This window comes from Metopolophium dirhodum, chromosome 1 (genome assembly GCF_019925205.1).
Source record: "Metopolophium dirhodum isolate CAU chromosome 1, ASM1992520v1, whole genome shotgun sequence".
Classification (NCBI taxonomy): Eukaryota; Metazoa; Arthropoda; class Insecta; order Hemiptera; family Aphididae; genus Metopolophium; species Metopolophium dirhodum.
This window is the reverse complement of record NC_083560.1, coordinates 17783607-17806214: the sequence shown is the minus strand read 5'-3', so window position 1 is coordinate 17806214 and position 22608 is coordinate 17783607. Positions and strand designations below refer to the sequence as shown.

Genomic DNA, 22608 nt, shown 5'->3' with positions numbered 1-22608 from the left:
TTTCGACATATTTTGATGCCAATAACATTTATTTAAGTCAATTAGTTTATTTATGAATTTTTTTTAATACAAGTATCAACATTTTTTTTGGAATAAATTAATTTGAAACGTAATAACTTTTTCAAGATTTTTTTTTTTGGAATTTCCTGACAAAAGTAAATTTCTTGAATCATTTGTCATCCATATAATTTTCATAACATTTTTGTCAACTAGTATACATTTGATTTTCATTTCATTTTATTTGTTAGGTATATTCCCGTTACAGCCTGTATACTATGCCGACCGCACATAATGCCATCACACACGATGGTTGTTTTTTGCAAAAGCTTCAACAATTAAACGTATCTATCGTTTGAAAAAGTAATCAAGAAAAATTTCGCCCATAAAGTTAAAGTCATAAAATGGTATGGTCTAATGTATTTTTCGTCCAATGTTTGCGGTCCAAATTACGTAATTTAAAATATTTATTATTCGGCCGAATTTTGATTACCACGGTTTTGACAATGAGATTTCATAGATAGGCTTTTTTTTCATTTCAAACTATTATTCTTAATTAATATTTATTTCTTTAGAACTAACATTTTTAACTTTAAAACCACCCGCGATTAAATATGATGCCGAGAATCATTAAATCTAAAAAGAACAAATCATTACTTATAAACAATGGATTTTGTTATCAACATCTTGCAGTTATTAACTATAATACTATACACGGAATTTCCACGAACAATTTTTTCTTCTAGTTTATGCATTGACTGCTCATAAATACGAACGAATCAATAGTGTACAAAATGTATCTCACGAACTTACAAATGCTGCGGAACGGAATAACTATTGACATCTCAGCACATAATATTACTTACGACTTAAGACTAAACAGCAGTGATTCAAATGCTGATGTAATGAACTTAATTCACGGTAAACATGTGGTTCTTATTCATTAGGTTTTTAAGACATAAAGGCTCAAAAATATTATGTAAGAGCACATTATCGGACATTAAAAACAATCGACTTATTACCTATATTTTATTTAGTGTTAACTTTTATCTAGATAAAAAATGACTCAACTATTATCTTGTCTAGATAACTATAACTGCGACATTTATCTATTGGTTATCTTAGATGACACATCGTATTCATTTTTCATGAAAAATATAAATGTTTTTCTTATTTAATTCGTTCCATCAGTACACTATCCGATTTGTACATAAAATTATCATATTACTGTAAGTACCTTTTAACTTTGTTACTTTGTGCTCACATAGGTAAACATTATTCTCACATAATAAAAATTGGTTTTACTCGGCTTGAAACGGTTATCGAAATTAAATGCTGATACCGGTTACCGGTTTAAAACTGGCCCTGTCGTTAGCGGTAACCTATTACCGGTATTATATTCAATATTATAGCTTACCGATTAAGTAGTAATTGCTTGAAAAAAATTTCGGTTCCCGATAAGCGATTTAATATCGGTTTTCTAAAAACAGATGTATTATACGAATGTAATATTTTTAGGAAGTTATTAGTTATTAAGCTATTATAAGAGCTAAGAGCTTATCATTATTTTTGTAGCTAAAATAAATTAAACATGTTATAATTTATTATTATTTATTATTATAACGTTTTATGTTAACTGAAAAGTATACATGGTAACCGGTAACCGATAACCGGGAATAAATATATGTTTAAAAAAAGGTAACCAATTTTTAGGTACGAACATTTCTGGGAAATAGTCGGTTTTCGGTAAAAACCGGTAGCTGGTTACAAGCCCTGGCTTTATCTACCCTATGATTTGGAGATAAGTTAAATCTAATATTCTATATCTTTATCTTATCTTTATCTTATCTAGACGAATGTAAAATGTATTTATCTTTATGCGTGTCTAGACCTATATATATCTATACACCACGGTTTAAGATATACTGGTTACACAACTCCTATATTAAATTGCTTATAACACATGGACCGTTCAATATGTTTTGTGATAAGACACAGAACAATGTAATAAGGCTCCCCGTAGAACTAGATTGTAGTGAACTCTAGCGACCAACTGTTTTACAGACTATGGTTAATATGGTTAATGTTTCAAAAATATCACACAAGTAGCGCTCATTAGTTCTTCATTCTATGATAATGCAATTATGAGAGGGTCCATTTATTTCAGAGAGTTGTGCAACCAGTACAACCGTGCTATATACGAACTAGATAAGGTACTCATAAATACATTGTTACCAAGTGAAGGTGAGCTGTGGACGGCTGCCATTTTCTCGGGGGGCCAAGCATTTCATTCGTTATCAAAATGTATTGGGGACAACATCGTTTTTAATAGTAAAATAATATACCAAATGACTTACACAAAACATTTTGTTTTTTAAACTACATGTTTAAATCGTAATTAATCTTATTTGTCATATGAAATACCACGCGATTGCCCCCCCCCCCCCCGGACTTTGATGCTTCAACTTACGGTGGGAGTTCGCTGTCTAGTATACTAAATAGATATCTGCGTTCCGGACAGATGTGTACAAAATTATCTGTACGCGTCTTATCCAGATGCGATTTCCGTCGTCTATTCCCAGTCCAAAATTTGGACCTTTCGTGTAGCGCCGGTATAATACTCATTATCGGTATTAACAAAGTGTTTCGTCTCTACATGTGCTTGGTTGTACAGGTGTGTGTGTGAGTGTGTGTTATAGAGGGAGGGTGATGGAGAGAGAGGGGTACGTGGAGCGAGCGGGAGATTGAGTGTGCGAGTGATGTATTTCCCGTATCCCCGGCGGGAAGAGATCTCGTTAACTTTGCGGAAGAGCTATCATTATTATAATATACGGGCCCAAAAGCGGGCACTTTGAAAACCTCTTTCGCCGCTGTAAGTTTACCGCCGACGTTTGACGTGCGGCGTCGAACTCCAATCGGTCCGCCGACGTTAAACTCCGGATTCCACCGCAAGCGCATGCAGGCAGGAGGTATTATGGATGATAATAATAATAATAATAATAATATAATCCTATTGAACGTCTCCGGTAAAAGCATTCGATCGACATGATAATATAAAAATATTGTTATAATCCGGTCGGAGAATCCTTCCCGCGGTCGACATACAGTGTGCGAGTGCTGTTCGAAAATCGACGTTCGTCCATTAATTATGACGATGCCGTCAGCGGCGGAAAACGTTTTTGATCGACGTTTGGAAAAACGTTTTTTTTTTCTACACCGTCGCCAAATAACGTTTTTGATTTCGTACTTTTTTTGATTTTTTTAATTCTCATCGCCCGATAATATTTTTAAAACAAGTTATTGCGTTCCAAATTAATTTAATCAAAAGAAAAAAATATTGATATTTAAAAAAAGTTTCAAAAATAAGCCACCTGACTTGGATAAATGTTTTTACCGTCCAAATCGTTCTTATAATCAGATTCACAAATTGGCTATTTTGAATTGTTTCAAAAAAAATTTAATCAAATTTAAAATTTTTCATTTTCGGTATTAAAAAATGAAAATATTTTTTTTATTATTACACGTGTAGCGCAAGTGGCTATAAATTATATATAAAAAATAATTTTCAAATATTGATTAGAACAAAAGTTATTCCAAAATTCAGTTCTATGTGTTACACGTGTACTGCAAGGGTATCCTGTATAGCCATATGGATAGGTGGTAGGTACTTAAAAGTTTAAATCAACGATTCATAATATTGTTTAAATTTAAATTACGAAACCTGATCATAATTTGTACGAAAATTAAAAATGTCTTTAAACTTTAAAAGCGCATTAGTTAAGCGAAGCACTAGTCAGTAGGTAGTCCGGAGTAAAAAAATCAAATGATCCTGAACTCATGAGTTTAATTATATTGTAAAATAAACCTAAAAATCAAAAAGTTGCTCTTACGGTTTGATCTTTATAATACACTCTGTAATCACTGAGTGTACCTTTATACCTTTTAGATACTTAAAAATTAGCTGCAACTTATCTGGAATACCAATTTTTCGATTACAGAAAATTATTATATTTTTTTTATCGTGGTAAAATTTATTTTTGTTTTCGTATTTGATTTAGTTTTTGGTATCTTTTTGGTATCATTTTGCAGTTGTTTTTTGTTTTCATTTCCGATTTTTCGTTTTCGTTTAACAACGTTTTTCTTCACTGAACAATTATATACTCAATGTTTTTTACTAGGACTGGGGACCCGTAGAAGTTACCATGACTTCTTCCGATAGTATCATTCAAAACATAAGTGATGAAGAAATTTGATTCATTGTATTAGGAGTTTACGGTAATTTTTTTCTATGCAGTTTGAAAATTTACCTACATAATGTTTTTTTATACTTTTACACGTGTGTACTTAAATGTACATAGTATTACCTGTTGTTTGTGGTTATTACGGTATCCTGTCTATAGAGTGAAAGAAAAAAGTGAATACAAAATGTATAAGTGAACAAGAAACATACGTTTATATGTTTTTAAATATTTTTATATATTTTGTCTACATTTTTAGTTGTTCGGTGGCTTCAGTAGTATTAAAAAAGTGTTAGGTTAGGTTAGGTTAGGGTATTACAGATTTTAGTTAATTTTTATTTAATACAATTTAAATTTTTTATTTTACAATTACAACCCATATTAGTACAAATACAATTAATTCAATATTAAATCTTGATCGTATTTTTTATTTATCTTTTCACTCCATAATATTCTGATTTCACTAACATTTTTATTCGCTAATATTTTCATTCGCTTTTTTTCGTTCGCTCTTTTACTTTCAAACTTTTGTTGCAAAATCCACAAATTGCATAATTTACTAAATTGGCTCAAAATTCCATCTCCCCTTTGATCAGTCCGAGTTGTTCGTCTATTCAAATACACATTCCGTCTCGTGTGTTTCGTCCGTGGTGTAATATTGTTGTGGTCGTCGACTTTTTTTTTTTGTAGAAAATAAACATAAAAATCCTCGAGTAAAAAACGAACCTGACCTCGTTTTATCAATTAACATGTTCGCTTAATAATTTTTATGCTTTTATTACTTAAATAATTTAACGACAGTGTTTTTCTTTATCGTGTATTCATGATCATATAATACTGTAATAAGTTGGTACAATGTAGACTTGAACGTTCCGGTCGGTCGATGCAAGTTTTTATAGCACATTCAGCGATTTAAAAAGGACATAAACGCGTGCATATTTTAAGCACTTTAATGGCATAAGGTCCCTAGTCATAATATTGTAATGCGCAAACTTTGAACCTAAGAGTTTTATGTGACAATATTAAAATTGTTCAGTAGAGCGTTTTTAAGATTCAAAAATCAAAAATAACGCATTTTCGCCCGAAGTGATTTTGAAAAATTGGCATAAAAAACCAACAAATTTCCGTTCTGTCAATTTATTTATAGGTATTGTAAAAATATTTTTAAGTGTTCAAAATATTAAATAACTTTAAAATTCCTAGTTTTGAAACAAAAGGTTATACTGATTGTTGAACTTTTTGTTTCCAATCTTTCTTTTATAAATAAAAAGGTTTTATCGATAGAACACATTTCCGAATTAATTGTTTTATAGTAACATATATTTTAATCGATATAAACCTTGATAAAATAAATAAAGTAAATATATTGGTAGTTGTATTCAGGAAAAAATATGTTTACTAATCTTATAGTATTATTAACGATATTACTAGGATAATATTAGTACGTCTTTTTTCAAGGAAGTATTTGCACTAGTTATTCTCAAATATTAAAATATGCAAGTAGGTTTTCAGGTAATTATTCAAATTTAACGGTTAACTCTTTATTAATTTTTTGAACAAGTTAAAAAAAATAATATGATAACAAAACAAGAAACTTAATTTAAAAAATGTTTTTTTTTGGTGTACTATTTTAGGTACTAACCTGATCAACAAGTGTACCAATTTCGGTATTTTAGTACCACGTGTGAAATGCGCTAATTTATAACAAATAAAATAATAAAATGAAATAAAATAACATTTTAAACAACGATAACAAAGATGCACGATAATATTATGGTATGATAACATACACTTTTTTCGATAACACTTTTTGTTTCCAACTATTTGTTTGGTTGAATGTTACATAGAACCTTTTATTTCCGGTGACTTTTCAAATACGGCATCAAATAAATTGATTCCAAGACTAAAAAATAGAAAAAAATAATCCTTAAACGAACAGCCAAAAAAAAAAACAGTTTTTGAAATGTTTTGACATAGAACTCTTTGATTCCAAGTCCGCTGATGGTTTTTTTTGACGTGTAGGTACGTCGTGCAATGTTTACAAGACGTATAGGTGCTTATTAGCCATACACTAATTGGATGTGGAAAAAATAATATTCTTCGTGTTTTAAACGTTTGCCGACAGCTGTCGCTCGATCAGTATCGTTATTCGATTTTCGAGGTGATCTGCGTACGATAATATTGTAATAATAATATACAGTGAACAACGGACACCTCCCGATAGCGGACGTTTTCACTACTTTTCAACGAGTATACCTGCAAATAATAGCGGACACTCCGAATAGTGGACACTATTTTAATAATTTATAATGGACTAAATGACTTAAAAGCTTCAAGCAGGTGGCTTTGACGTGGATAATTTCTGAGTTTCTTCCGACAAATATGACGTATCGTTGTCAACCTTTGGATAATCCAATAATTTAAGAAGCTTTATCGTAAACAAGATTACGCTCCTAAAGTCTGTTGCTGATTTAGTTGCTGGTGACTCTAGTGCTATTAATGATTGTATGCCGTGTAACGGGTGGCTTATTATCAAACCAAAATTAAGCCTGAAACTGTAAAAAAGTGCTTCTTGCGATCTGGTTTCAGTAACCGAGACAGTCAAGACGATAAACAATCAGGAAATTTTCCTACTGACGAATAAATCCGCATAATTACATTTGTATGTTATATAACATTTTTGTAGCAACATTATATGTAATTGAATTTACCATAGAGCAAAATATGTTTTCATTTTACGAATTATCCTTTATAATATGAATTACGAAAATTTACCCTTTCAGAACAACGGACACCTCCGAATGGTGGACGAAAACTCGGCGTCCGCTATTCAGAGGTTTCACTGTATACGTTTCGCGCGTACTTGGCTTTTGCGTCGAAATAACAATAATAATAAAAACAACTGCCACCGCCGCCGTGTCCGGTGGATAAAAATATGTTTTCGAAAATCTCAAATGTCATGATTTATCCGTCGCCGCGCCCTTTTAACAACGTATAAACGTACACCTCCGATACACTGGCTGCAGGTCGTATCGCTTCCTCTTATCGTTGTAATATTCACGCCTTTATCCGCGCTATTGTGTCCACGAGATTCGCACAATAGGTAATATAGTGTGTACCTACATTTTTATTATGTCAAAAAAAAAAAAAAAAAAAAACGACAACGAACACTCGACGACAATATTATAATGGTCGGCGAGAAATGAATACAATTATGTTTACGTTTTCGGTTTTCAGCCGAGGGGTCGAAAGAGAGGGGATCGTCCATTACACCTGGTCTCCCCCAACCCTTCGCCGTGAATATACGCCACTGCGGCACACGTATGCCGCATTTATTTATTTATTTAAACGCTCACACGACCGCAAACGGTTTCGTAGGATATTTTATTACACACACACACACACACTCAGCGCCACCCACCCGTTTAATATATTATTTTATCGTGTCACAGGTCCATAAACTGGTAGTTTTATATTATCGTTTTCGTGATCATTACGTCGGGCGATTGTCGACCATCGGAATTGTTTTCCTCCGTCTCGCGATCCTTTTGCGTGGTCAAATTGTGCATATACACCTGTAGCGCTGCAACTACTAATGAGCGAGGAGTTGAGATTCGATGAGGTACCATATCGAATAGGAGATTGAAAACCAAAAACATTATTTTGTGATAATTCACGATACAATCCAACGAGATGACTGAAGAAAGATAAACTTTCCGACCGTTATAATAAAACCGGCGTAAACGGATCGGGAGTAAGAGTGCGGGTGCAAAATGTACAAAGTAAAGTGTGGAGTGGAGTGAGTGTAGTAGGTACTTGAGGTATTGCCATTAAGGTCATACCCATATCTAGTGGAAATTGATAAAAATAATAAATTAGTTAGAAGATGTGAAAATACGTTCATAAAACAAGACGAGAACATTTCAAAGGTGATGAGAGCGGGAAGATGGAATCAAGTGACTTAACCCGTTTTCAACAAAGGTGACATTTTTGGTTAGTTGAAAAGATACCATTAGTATATTCATGATAAAAGGAATAGTGTGTGGCCTTACTCTAAAAAATAACATCTGATTAGTGAGTTGAAGTTGCATCTGCGGTCAATTTTCCAATATGAAGGAGTGTTAAAAACGATAAATTTTATTAAATTGCTGCCATTGAAAAAAATGCATTACATTTGTTGGTATTTTTCGGGGAAATTAAATCTGCACGCCAATCGTAATTGCACACCAAAACATTAAACACTAAAGGAATGGAACGTTTAATGTCTCACTAGCCTTAGATATACGCCAAATTAAAATAGGTAACGTTAAACGGGTAACTCGTATGTATAAAAATCTCTGAACAACGTAAACGAATTTTTTTTTCAAGCCATAGCTCTATTTTAAGCGTAATACCAAGCCCGGGGTACGATTATGATAATAATAAAATATGTTTGTGATGTCGAAATAATATTATGTGTTAGAGTCGGGCTTTTCGGACGAGTGTGCTGCTGTCTTAAGTAGTGAAATCGACGGTGAGTAATAAACCGCGCAAACTGTCGAACGACGGCTGAAAATAAATATTCATTTATATCTCATAGATATGTAAATTTTACGAATCGGGTCGATTTACCGTTACTCTGACGCAGATGTGGACATAATACGTAATTTACCCATTTTGTTTTCGATTGATGTCGGTTGTATTGACATAATATAATAATATACGAAAATATGAAATCATACGACGGTTTGTACACAATTATTGAACTCCATTACAGACGGTTTACGTTTATTCGTCATAAAATATTTTGACCCTATAGAAAAAGATTTACAATTTTAAAAACGATCCCAACGGTAATATATAATTTTGGACACGGCCAACAGTTTTAAACGATTTTTTTTTCGTTCGTTTCCAATGACGCTGAGCAGTCGTAACGGGAAACCATTACGACACACTTGAAAGGTCCCTCTCGACCGGGCCATCGACAACGGACTCGACAGATTTAAACCCATTAAAACCGTCGATTGGAACAATACATTTAGGCATAGGAAAACCACACCGTCGCGACACGACAACACACGCGTAAGATGTGATTTTTAAACATCAAATAGTCATGCAGCGTAACGATCGTAGCACGTGTCCAAGGCTTACAATATTTACCGATTATGATAATTTAATTCAAACCACCAATTATGATTATTATATTATGTCACCGTTGTTCCACATACTCAATTTTAGATGTATCATTATTTCAAAAGTAGTGACAGCAATTTAACTGTACAGCTTTTGGAAAATACTACTTTTACTATGAATAAATATATGAACAATACTGACACACACGCATTTAATCTACCCGACATATTATTAAATTCTTCAATTTATTAATCATCCATATCCATCCGGAAGGAAAACAATATTTAACACCAACAGTGTTTGTAACAGACGAATGGCCGTACATTGTGTAGGCGAATAACCATTTAACTCGAGAAAATGTATGTTAAAAACCATAAACTATAATGTGTGAATCAGCTGTAAAGCTCGGAAGTCACAGGAGCTAAAAAGGGAAAATATGCACAAAAATATTCACGAAAAGTGTAATAAATATGCAACGAAAAAAAAACCATTTCATGTTATTAATTTGCACTTAAAGAAATGTAAAATACGCACAAATAAATATGTATTATGTTTAAAATACGGCGGAAATCTGTTTGAAATTTTATTGAACAGGAAAAAAAATGGTCGAAAAAATATAAAATATAAAGATGGTAGACCGGGATATTAGTGCGACAGGGATTAAATATGCGCACGACACTGTCGTCGTTCAACTAATAGACGACTGCGACGAGAAGCATAAATACCTACATTAAATGATATTGAGTTTTATGTTCGATATTACTATAGCTCGAGAAAGGAAAAAAAATCAATTCGGTTTTAGGAAATAATGTGCGTATGAAATTCAAGATATATACACTCTACCCCTAAAATGTAGGTCAAAGTATGCAATACGTGCGTTTTAATTTTTTCAGTTTTAAACTCGCATTGTATAGATCGGATTTCTGGCTTGATCTGCTATACGTCGAGAGAATATAGAATAATATGCGATCCCTTCGACTCTCGAGCCCTAAGATAGAGGTGGATTTTTTTGTCAACAACGTTGTTTGTAGATATAAATTGAAAACGTATGGAAAATGGAAACATACATTTGACGAATTCTTAAACCCGACTAGATCGTTTACGTACATTTTCAATTTCGTATCAAATTTAAAGAGTAGTAGTGCTGGCCGAACTCATAACCGTAACTTTATATCGTCTACAGACCGTTCGGAATATCGATAATATAGGTACGTTACATTTCAAACAAAACGAAACGCTTTAAAAAACGGCCTACAAATAACGTAAACAGAGCACACCATAAAATAAGCCTGTCGTGCGTTTTGTTTTCAAAAACGTAGGCGTTACAAGTTACTCGTCACGTAACGATATTGGATTATAAATCGGATGTCGCAATCGGTAACAGTAAATAACGAACGGATGTGAAGATGTGAAAATGCAGAACAAGTTTCGAATCAACTCAATTACACTTATTTTTTTTTTTACCGGACAAATACATATTGTACCGTACGCATTTTTTTTCGTTTTAGACGCATATGTGTTACACAAATGATTTGGCATGAGCCTACCATGCACAATATACCTAATTTGAGGGTAGGAATCCAAATATTGAGCATAAATTATTTGTCTGTCCGTAATAATACCTTTTGTCTGACACACAGTTATATTAACTGCACTTGCTTAAACGTTTAAATAGTCAATTCGATTAAATATGATCTAAGACTATATTATTATTTTCGATATCTATCCCCTTACCCCCCCCTCCCCCCTCAAGTGTTGTTCATTGCTGTGGATAAGTATTTTATGTGTTAAATTTAGTCGTGATTGACATATTATTGACCAACTGAGATATCAATACCGTGTTTCGACACGTGAAGAGGTTGAGTATCATGACCAAACTTAACAGAAATGATTTTCTTAATATAATATCAGAGAACCAAATTGGAAGGTAAGAAATCAAAAATTTGAAAGTTCAAAAATAAGGACCATCCTAGGATGGGTATTTAAAATAATGTGCTGAGTTCTCGCAAACGTTATTTGATATATTTACTATATTATAGTTATCACCGGCCCTTCATTGCCTAAGAGGCATTGCACACAACCTCAAATTGTAAAAGTGAACATTGAAACGAACGGAGCTGGATTAATATTTTGTTTTGATATTATTTATTTATTCAATTTAACAATGGTATATATTTTAATATATTATATAATAATTATACTATCATAGTTTAAATTTTAGTATTTATTTGTTTTATTGTAATCGATTCAATAGAATCCCTCTAGTCGGGTGAAAAATAAAATGTGTTTTTACATTGGAGATCGTTATTAATTGACAGCAGAGAGATTTCTCGTAGATATTTCGACGTAAAACAATAATATTACAGACCTATGATAATTATTATACCATGGGTACCTAACCTACATTCAGTGTTGTGCATCGTCTAGAAAAAAAATATTTATCTTTTTTTTTCTTATCTATATAAAATAAATACCCAGTATGTTTTTATCTTGTCTAGATAAATGAACTGTTATCTGATTATAATATGCAGATAATTAGACGGTAGTTTTATTCATTTCACTTGATTTTTATTTCCGCGTTCGTTACTAATAATATTATGAAATATGATCGAACCGCTATGACGTCGTGTACGTACAGCCACTTTGAAGCGTTCGCAAACTTTGGAAACCGAATTAAAACCCTATATTATGGTAATATTATTGTTGTGCGTGTGTGCGTTCTTTTTATTTTATTTTATCGAAAACCGTATCGATCGCTTCCGCGGTTATTAATCATTCAGCATAACGGACAATACAACACAATAAACAACATATTTCTATACCGACACGCGGGCAATATAATATCGTTATACAACACCGTCGTGGTGTCTCGAAACACTATCGGAAACCAAACGCAATAAATAAATAATTTATTCGGATGCAGCCGACGAAATTTACGACTCCCTAATTCATTTGATCCGCATAATTTGCAGAGCGTGATCGTTTTCCGTATAATATCTGGCCAATTTAAATAGAATTTTCTCGAACGATAATATCATCGACGATTTCGGATGTATTTTTTTTTTTACAGACGCATTATATTTACAAGTCGTTACGAGTAAAAGTTTTTGAAAAAAAAAAAAAACAATAATTTTTCATTTGATTTCAAAATCGTTTGTGTTTTCAGTCTTGCAAACTAAATGGTTCATATAAATATTTGAAGATTTTTAAGAGGAATTCAAATGAAATCACGTTTATTACTCGTGGAAATTAGACTCGTATGTAATAATATACTCAGAAAATGATATTTTTTTGTAACGTCTTCGATGTAAAAAAAAAAAAAAATCATCCCGAAACGGTACGACTTCTATATAATATAATATAGTTATGCGTGTTGAAGAAACAGTACAATATTGCGTTTTAATATATTATATTAAAAATAAATAATATTTCGCGAAACGCCGAAAAGCACGACGTCTGCTCAGAGAAATTAATATTATTTTTGCGTCTAGTCGCAGAGAGTAAGTAGTAAAAAGACATACCAGATTTTCCGTTTATGTCCATAGCCTTGAGGTTCCTGGCCTCAATGATGCCGAGTGTCAGATTGTTGGTCATCGGGTTGTAAGACAACGAAGTCAACAAATGGCCGCACTTGTCCTTTAACGGAGCCGTGAGATCCTTCCAAAATACCGGTTTCGCCGTAAAGTCAACCTAAAAGGGACGAGACAAAAAGAAAATCCAACTCAAGATAATATTTATATAATATTAGTATTGTACATATTATTTAACAAAACCAACACTCGCACAGAGTACCACGTGAGCACAATGTATAAAATGGCCGCGGAAAATCCAACTGATAGTCGTAACACTTTAAACAATTTAACGTTACGTAAATAAACTACGTTTGCACATAGTTTTACAATGTTAGCACACGACAATTATTAGTGATTTATCATCAGTCTCACTAGTGATCCAAGACCAACACCAAGACTATGGCAGTCTTGGTCTTGGTCTTGCTGCAAAACTCTTGCAATATAAAAAAAAAGGTGGGTAAGTGTATGTCGCTCTGCTGTACAGTGGGTTACAAGTTGGTCACTTTAATGAATGGTGTTAAATTTGAATTCAATAATGTAATATCATTGTACCAGAAAAACGATTCTAAGCGAAAACGGTCAGATTTACTGTTTACTAATTATATTTGATAATATTATTGTCAATAAAGTAATTTATATATTTACCTTTTTACGTGTTACCTTGTTTTAAATTAACTATAAAAGTTGAACATTTTATACATTTTTAACAAAATAATTATTAGATTTTAGGTTTCATATGTTTTGTCAAAATTCGAACTTTAAATGCTTATTAAAAAAAATTGTGCGAACGTATTTTTAATAATTTTCAACTGCTATTGTAATAATACATCAGGAGCCTTGCATTAATTTTTCACGGTTTTTTACCAAACAAATAAAATTTTATTGATATTTATGGAAAAAAAAACTAATAAAATTGAAAACTGACAATGTCCGTAAGCAGCTCAAAAAAAATCAAATTATTTTCAAAATTGTATCGTGTATAGGAAATGCTAATATCAACATTCAGTGAAATTTTCATGTATGTACAGTTATTTGTTTTTGAATGACAATAAAATAACAAAACCACTACATGAGAAATCGAGTGAATATCCAATATTGTAAAAATATGAATTTCAAACGCTCATAAAAATTTAATTTGATTCGCTTGTAGACATTTTTCTTTTTGATAAAGCTAGACAAACTTATGAGAAATCTTGTATTACATTTTCAAATCTGAAATTAGAAAAATGTTTATGAATTCTCAACTCAAAATAATTTGCTAATTTTCAAGATTTTTCGGTTTTTTGTCTTTATTTGAACTTTAAATGCTTATAAATAAAAACTGTGATTAAGTATTTTTAATGTTTTTCAAATGTCACTGTAACAATATAGTAGGAGCCTTGTGTTAAATTTTCAAGATTTTTTAACCAACAAATAAAGTTTTATTGACATTCGTAGAAAAGATTACTAATAAAATTGAAACAGAAAATGTTCCTAAACAGTTCAAAACAAATCAAAATATTTTGAAATTCTTATCGTGTATAGAAAAAGCAAAATAGTATATAAAAGACCAGTAAAAATGTCATGTATATACGTTTATTTATTTTAAGATTACACCAAAAACCAAAATTGATTTTGCGTAACCCGTTTTTCCTTAATTTTTATGTTGTTTTTCAAAACTATTGAGAATTTTAAAATTTTACTTCCCCAGTGCACCAACTCGAATCACTTTCCCATCGAACGAAATACTGTTAAAGAAAATCGATGCAGTTTTACTGCCCCAAACCGTGATGACAAAAAAAAAATAAAAAAACACACATCATTGTAAAATCAATACATACATCGTTCCACTCTGGATCTAAAAAATACCCCAAGTACCAACTTTAATTCTGTTATCAGTACTATATTCAATGGAGAGAGGCCCTAAATAAATATTACGGTTGCCGGTTTATAAATATACCGTACCGCCCGTATCGGTGGCTGGTGTTATTATTATAATATTTGTTTGTGCTCACCGCTCGCACAGTCGCACATCATTTCTCATCTTGTTTTCAATGATTCGTTATTTCCTCAGTTCCTGGAACGCGTTTACGTCAAACGCAATATTACGTTTTTGTTATGTTCCTAATAAATTATTTAATTTAACCTACAACTAAATAACGAATTTTCCGGGAAGATTAAAAAAAAAAAAAAATTACAATAAATATTGCAAGACTGCAGGACTCTTGCAGTGTGCGTCTTGTTTTCGTCTTGGTCTTGCAGACCCAGTCTTGGTCTTGGTCTTGCAGCAAGACGAAAACCAAGACTGCAAGACCAAGATAATTTCGCCCATCACTAAGTCTCAACGAACGATTTATGTTTTTATATTAATTTTATTTTTACATTTTTTTGTTTTTTCGAAGCCACGACAAAAGACGATTATTTATTTATTTTTTTTTATTGGGTAACCCGCGGCAACATAGGCCATTGGGTGTGGGGGAGGGCACTGTAGGTTTTTATATTGGGTAGGTTGGTACACGTGTGTCTTGTGTTTTGGCAGAATTTCTAATGGGGCACCCGTAGGTTTCTACCGTGCCCCGGGTGGGCAAAAGACGATTATTATTGGCTTTTCATATGTACACGTAGTATTCACCCGGAAAAAGTAGAGAGCATTACATTTTTCACTGTGAAAAAAAATAAGTGATCAAAAGGGGGAACAACCTATAGTCGTAAGTGTATAATATGAAAAATCCACACCGTTAGAATGACGTTAAATTAGATAAAACCGTTTTGATAGTTTTAAAAATACATTTGATGATGTTGTGTGAATCGGGATGCGTAATTGGAGAATTCACGTAAAAAAAAGGTGGATAAGTGGATGTCGCTCTGCTGTACAGTAGGTTACAAGTGGGTCACTGTAATGGATGGTGTTAAATTTGAATTCAATGATATAATATCATTGTATAAGAAAAACGATTCTGAGCGAAAACGGTCAGTCAGCCTATGATATTACCAAGTATAATTGATGATATTATTGTGAATAAAGTAATTTATATATAACCTATTTACGTGGAGCCTTGTTTTAAATTTTCAATCCTTAGCCATAAAAGTTGAACATTTTATACATTTTTAACCACAAAATAATTAATAAATTATAAATTTGATAAATGTTGTTAACATTTGAACTTTAAATGCTTGTAAAAAAAAATTGTGCCTATGTATTTTTAATATTTTTTAACTACTATTAGAACGATATAATATCAGGAGCCTTATATTAAATTTTCACGCTTTTTTACCCAGCAAATAAAATTGTATTGATATTTATAGAAAAAAAAACTAAAAAAATTGAAAACTGACAACGTCCGTAAACTGCTCAAAAAGAGTCAAAATATTTTCAAAATTGTATCGTGTATAAAAAATGCTAATATAAACATTCAGTGAAATTTCCAAGTATCTTCAAGTCATTCGTTTTTTAACTACAATAAAATAAGAAAATTGTTACATGAGAAATCGAGTGAATATCAAATGTTGTAAAAATATAAATTTCAGACGCTCATAAAAATTTAATTTAAGTTTCTTGTAGACATTTTTTTTTTTGATAAAGGTAGACAAACTTATGAGTAATCTTATATTACATTTTCAAATCTTAGATTTAAAAAGAAAAATTTTTATGAATTCTCAACTCAAAATAGTTCGCTAATTTTCGTGATTTTTCCGTATTTTGTCAAGATTTGAAATTTAAAGGATTTTTAATTTTTTTCATCTGCCTTTGAAACAATAACCAAGGAGACTTCTATTAAATTTTCAAGCTTTTTTACCAAACAGATAAAATTTTATTGATATTTATAGAAAAAAAAAACTAAAAAAAATGGAAATTGAAAATGTCCGTAAACAGCTCAAAATAAGTCAAAATATTTGGAAAATGTTATGGTGTATAGAAAATGCTAATATAAACATTCAGTCAAAATGTCATGTCCCTACGGTCATTTGTTTTAGAGTTACACCAAAAACCAAAATCTTTTTTCTCGAAAACAGATTTTGCGTAAAAATTCCCGTTTTTCCTTAATTTTTCTTTTGTTTTTCACGTCGTTTGTGAAAACTACTGGGAAATTTTTATTTTTGACCCCCAATAGTACCAACTAGATTCACTTTCCTATCAGAAAAGTTACTATTGAAGAAAATCCAAGCACTTTTACTGTCCTAAAAGGTGATGACAGACACAACAAAAAAAGAAAACACACATCATTGTAAAATCAATACATTCATCGCTTCGCTCAGAATCTAAAATATCGGTCAATTTAGCAACTATGTGGTAAAAGTGGTAAAATAGAATCTAAGATTAAATAATACAATAATTATTACTTCTTAGAGCCGTCTTTTTTATTAATAAAAATACGATTGTCATTTCTATTATTTTATTCTCGACGAATTACGTTCTTTCAAATAATAACAATAAAGAACTAAAGATGGGTCTATTGTTCCGTGGCAGTACATATTATGAATATTTAATAATTGAAATTAATTATGTTCAAAAGTCGAAACATTTATATTGATTTACTTATAATATTATTAATTATTACTTATATACAGTGTCGATAAAATAGAAAATATGATTAGTATGATAATATTATTGTGTAAAAAATATAATGTATCTTTGCGATTCGGGATAGGCGTTTTTGACTGCATCTGATTTGAGGGGTCGTGCAACAATATTTTTGGGTAAAAAAAAAAATTGATAAAATGTACGTTAAATTTATTGCTAACCGGTAAAAATTTACCTGGTAAATTTACATCACTCGCGCCTCTACTCAATGCTTTTCGGGGGCTGTCGTATATATTAATTGTTCTAGTTTGGATCTGAGATAATCGTAGGCAGTACCAAATCATGATATAGTTATGACCACGAGTACCTATATTCCAGCCGCACCTAACCTATTGGTCTGGTTCCGATCTGGTAATGAGTTGTCAACCTAGACCTGACCTATACTGCATAATTCTTGAAATGGCTGAGGTGCGTATAATCGTAGGTACTCGGCAGCCAAAAAAACGATCGTCTGATCCATCTCGTAGAACGTACGGATCAGTCAAACGAAACCGACTTACTGATATCCGCTATCAATATGAAAGATTTCTAGTGTAGACATAGGATTTTGAAATTTCGTGAAATTAATATTTTATAATTAAATCGTCAACAATTCGGGCCACATTTAATTTATGTGAAAAAATTTTTTTTTTATTATGTATAACAGTTTATAGTCATATAAACAAGAGAGCATATTTTTTAAAAGTTGTTTGACTGTATCGAATAATAATAAATAATAAATAAATAATAGCCAATTATAGGACCCAATTGATAAGTGATAAGTTAACTGATGTAATATACCTATGTGATACCATTTATGCTTAATTTATAACCATTGACATAGTAATTCGTAAACTTTGGCTGATAAGTCTCATTAATTTTGGATGTTCCCTGTGAGTAATCAATAATAATTTCTAACATTCTATAACCGAAGGCGTTTGAAAGAAAAAATTATTTTTTTCTCAATTTCATTGAAACTAAGAAGAGTGAAATTCTCAATTTTGAAAAAATTTAAATGCAGTTCCCTACCAATACCTGTAAATTAAAATTTGTATACGTTTTCGTTTTCTGAATAATAAACTGTAATTCATTTATCGTTAATTATTGTTATTGTGTTGACCGTGAATAATTTTAATATTTTTTTTGCCAGTTATCGATGCAATTAAATCGTCTGTTTACTTTTTTTATACTCGCACATAGCGTTATGTTATTTTGTTAATCGTTATATATTATTATTGTGTTTGTACAAAAAGAAACTCGTCTCGCTTGAGTTGGTTTGGTTCCGAGTACACCAACTAATAAATATTTTTAATTATAGTTATTATTGTTTTATTTTTCAATTGAATAGAGAGACAAATAAAGTACTGTTTTCTTTATTAAAACTAAACAGAATGTGGTTACAAACATTAATTTACTTAGTTTAAGGAGTGTTTTTATAATACGAAAGTCGAAAACCCCTTATTTTTTTAATTAGTTTTTTGTAAAATTGTGTTTATGTTATTTCATCTGAGACATGTGTTATTGAAAATTCGTACAATACCTCATTTCGGCAGTAAATGGTTATTTTTTTTTTTTTCATCAGTTTCGTTTATTTATCTACTTTTTTATAAGTAAGTACAATTAATTTAGTTTAATATTATATTTGAACCTAATGAAATGTAAAAAAAAAAAATATAATGATATAAAACTTTAATATTTTCCTCACCTCCATATTATTATCGTCCATGTTTCAGGGAACAATAATTACTATTTTTTTTCCCATCTGATTTTTATCTAATTCCTTATTAGTTTTAAAAGACAATGTTACGCGTATTCGCAATATAATGACTACCAGTGAAATGTGAGATGTGCACGATTTTTTTATACGGGATAGGGAGGGTTTCACGTTTTGGATTTTCGGCTGAATATTAGTCCTCGCGAAAATAAATCGACCCACGCAGAAAATTGGCCTCGTGATAATATTGTATACACGAACAATCGACTCGATAATTTTTATTATGTGACGCATAATATTATTATTGAACGCAATTTTGGATTTTGATTTTACGGTGATGCTGTGTTTTTTAAATCGTTTTTATTGGAGCGTTACACTTTGAAGAAATGTCAATCAAGTTCTCGCCGAGACGTAACGCACACAAACTCGGTTCCTAAGCCGCAGATGAAGCGTATTTTTCTACATACTGAGATGAGATACTAATTTTATTATGATCGGTTGTACGTCAAACTGTTTTGAAATAAATCACTTCAACTATAGGTATCATAGAGGGGGTAACGGGGGGAAAAAAAATAATGCTACTTAAACGTATGACAACAATTATGAAAATTATATAGTCAAAGAATAATTTAAAAAATAATTATACTCGTGTCGAGGAATTCCCCAAGACGATATTTTGAAAAAAGTTATTACGTTCTAAATTGATTTACTCAAATAAAATCTAAAAAAATAAACTACTTGTCTTAGTTCAATTTGTTTGCCATCAAAATGTTTCTTATGATCAGATTCGCAAATTGGGTATTTCGAAAAAAAATTGAGTCAAATTTGAATTTTTTTTATTTTCAATTTAAAAAAAAAAAATTTAAATAACAAAAATATTGATTGGAACAAAAGTTATTTCATCTGTCATGGCTTTCTGTTACACTCTGTATAATACACTTTACAGCAGTGGTTCCCAATAAGCATGAAACCGTGGATCTTTAGCTATAAATTAAATTGGTCTGGGGTTTACTGTTTTTTGTAAATACTTACTTCTGAATTTGAAAACATCAACTCCCTCCTAGGGGTCCGCTGACCAACAATTGGGAACCACTGCTCAACAGTATTATATTGCGTGCACCGACTACACTCAGAGATTCCCGAGAACACAACTTGAAGTTAATTTCCGGGAATGGACCCTCGGGAATCGTACGGAAATTTTGTGAACGATAATCATAGTTTCACGCTAAATCATAGTGGTGTATTTCATTTAAACGTTAGGGTCTTTTTTTGCTAAATTTTCGTTTGGAAAAGCACTTAGACCGCTTAAAATATAGAAAACAAAAAATTAGTTTTCGACTGGAATTATACCTGTAAATACCTATACTGTTGTGTACATGTGAATCAACGGGTCCCATTGTAATGCTCTGATTTTTTATTACGTTGGTATAAAACAAAATTCAAAAAATACCAACAAAAAAAATATCTGTTTGAGTTGTTTATACTGAAACAATATGATGAAATATTTCAATTGATAACGGCTAATATTAGTAATTAAATTAAAATTTAACTCTATATCTATATAATAGGTATAAACAAACTGTTTTACTCTGTCTTAACACTCAAAATCGAACTGATAAATAAATAGGTATGACGTAAACGGAAGGTACCGCAGAAAGGTTATAATATGATTATTATCGAATGACACAATACGAATTTTTTATGACAAATTATATTTCTTTGGCATGTCCAAATTCCAACGAAGACTTTTCAGACATTTCTCGGTTTAGATAACCTCGATGGACATGCAGAACAGTTCCTACTTTTCTATATTTTAGCTTTTATCTTGTGAACAAAGAATACAGACAGAGAGCTAAATACTATAATATTATATAGGTACAAGGTATTATAAACCTTGACAAATTGGAAAAAATTTCGATCTAATTAATATTACAATTTTTTTTCATATATTTGTATGTAATTTATACACGCTTGCGATACGAGTATCCAGTAAGAACATTTTTTTTTTTAATACTTACTAAAAATAAAAACGTTTTTTTTGGAAAAAAATCAAAATAGCCAGTTCGTAAATCTAATTTGTAGAAAATGTTTGACTGTAAAAAGAAGTTTTCTAGTAGTTTATTGTTTGCAATATTTTTTTGGAGTAAATTCATTTAAAATACAATAACTTTTTTTTAAAAATATTTATTTTTACAATTTTCAAACATAAGTAATTCTTAAATAAATTATCATCCCTATATTTTTCTTATTTTTTTGAAGTGAAACTTCTTTACGCAGGGTAGGTTTTTAGTTATATTTAACTTCTATCGATTTTTTCACTTTCAATTTGTCTTGTAGATACTTCTCTGGTATCGATACGTTTTCAGAAACCTTGTTTTATGTTAAAAATGTTCTTAAATTAGTTGAAATTGCTATTAACACAGGGAACTCGTTGAATAAAAGTCGAAAAAATATGTAAATTTAACAATAAAATATTATTTACTTTGCCCGACAGTGAAGTATTATAATATCGAAAAGTGCTTGGCAATGAAAAGATTGAACTTAGGGTGGTATAAGCGCTCTCGAATAATTATTATTTTTTTCTCTTTTCACGACACGACATAACATAATATACATTTTAATATTATTTCAAACACGTCACGGCGCTTGACGTTTCGCCCGGGTGCACTTACGTTGTTCAACTCGATGTATGTCTCGCCAATGGAATCGTCTCTGGAGAACCGATCGTAATCGAACACGTGCAAGTGAAGAGTCCGATTGTGCAGCTTTTGCATTGTGAAACCTGAAACAGAAATATTAACACGGCTTAAATTTACAAACGGCTTACTCGGAAATCCTGAAAGCGTAGGTACTCGCAAATAATTCTCGAAAACAACACTCGATCGTTTGATATCAATTTCAAAGTCATATAATATGACGACATGGGCAGACTTCACGATCCAAAACCGGGTTTTGTGGTAAACCCCATGGACTCAGAAAATTTGAAAATTAGCCAACACGTCCTCGAAATTTTAGAGCGACATGAGCGGGACCGACCCACGCATTCTTGTTTTGTCTGTAGTTAGTAAACGACTATCACTGACAAATTGTGAAAATTAACTCGCCAACTTTAATCGGTGGAAATTTTGAGTTGCTTATATTAATTCGATTTTATTTTATTGTCATTTTATTTGACTATCCAGTTCAAGACTGCAACAACTCAACAAAAATAAGTTAAATTATTTATTATTAAAGAGCTCTTGTATCGTCTGAGAACAACATAAAACTGTTTATAATATGCAATTCAAAACTGGAACAAGTATTTTAAAAAAAAATACCGTTTTTCAATTTGTATTTTTGGTTTTGGATTAAAATTGTAATACCTGTATCCAATTTTTTCCAGTTTCAGTTTCGAATTTAATACCGGTTTCTAAATTTTTTTGGTTTCGGTTATGA

General features: G+C 31.2%; 1 protein-coding gene across 1 annotated transcript in view; it reads right to left on the bottom strand.

The window, feature by feature from the left end:
- Positions 1-22608, bottom strand: part of LOC132933812 (synaptotagmin-7) — a 338564-nt gene that overhangs the window by 31545 nt on the left and 284411 nt on the right. Inside the window, exons 6-7 of the mRNA XM_061000090.1 lie at positions 21846-21955; positions 12869-13037 (exon numbers count right to left, since the gene is read on the bottom strand). Coding sequence (XP_060856073.1) covers positions 12869-13037; positions 21846-21955 — 279 coding nt within the window. The remainder of the gene's footprint in view (positions 1-12868; positions 13038-21845; positions 21956-22608) is intronic.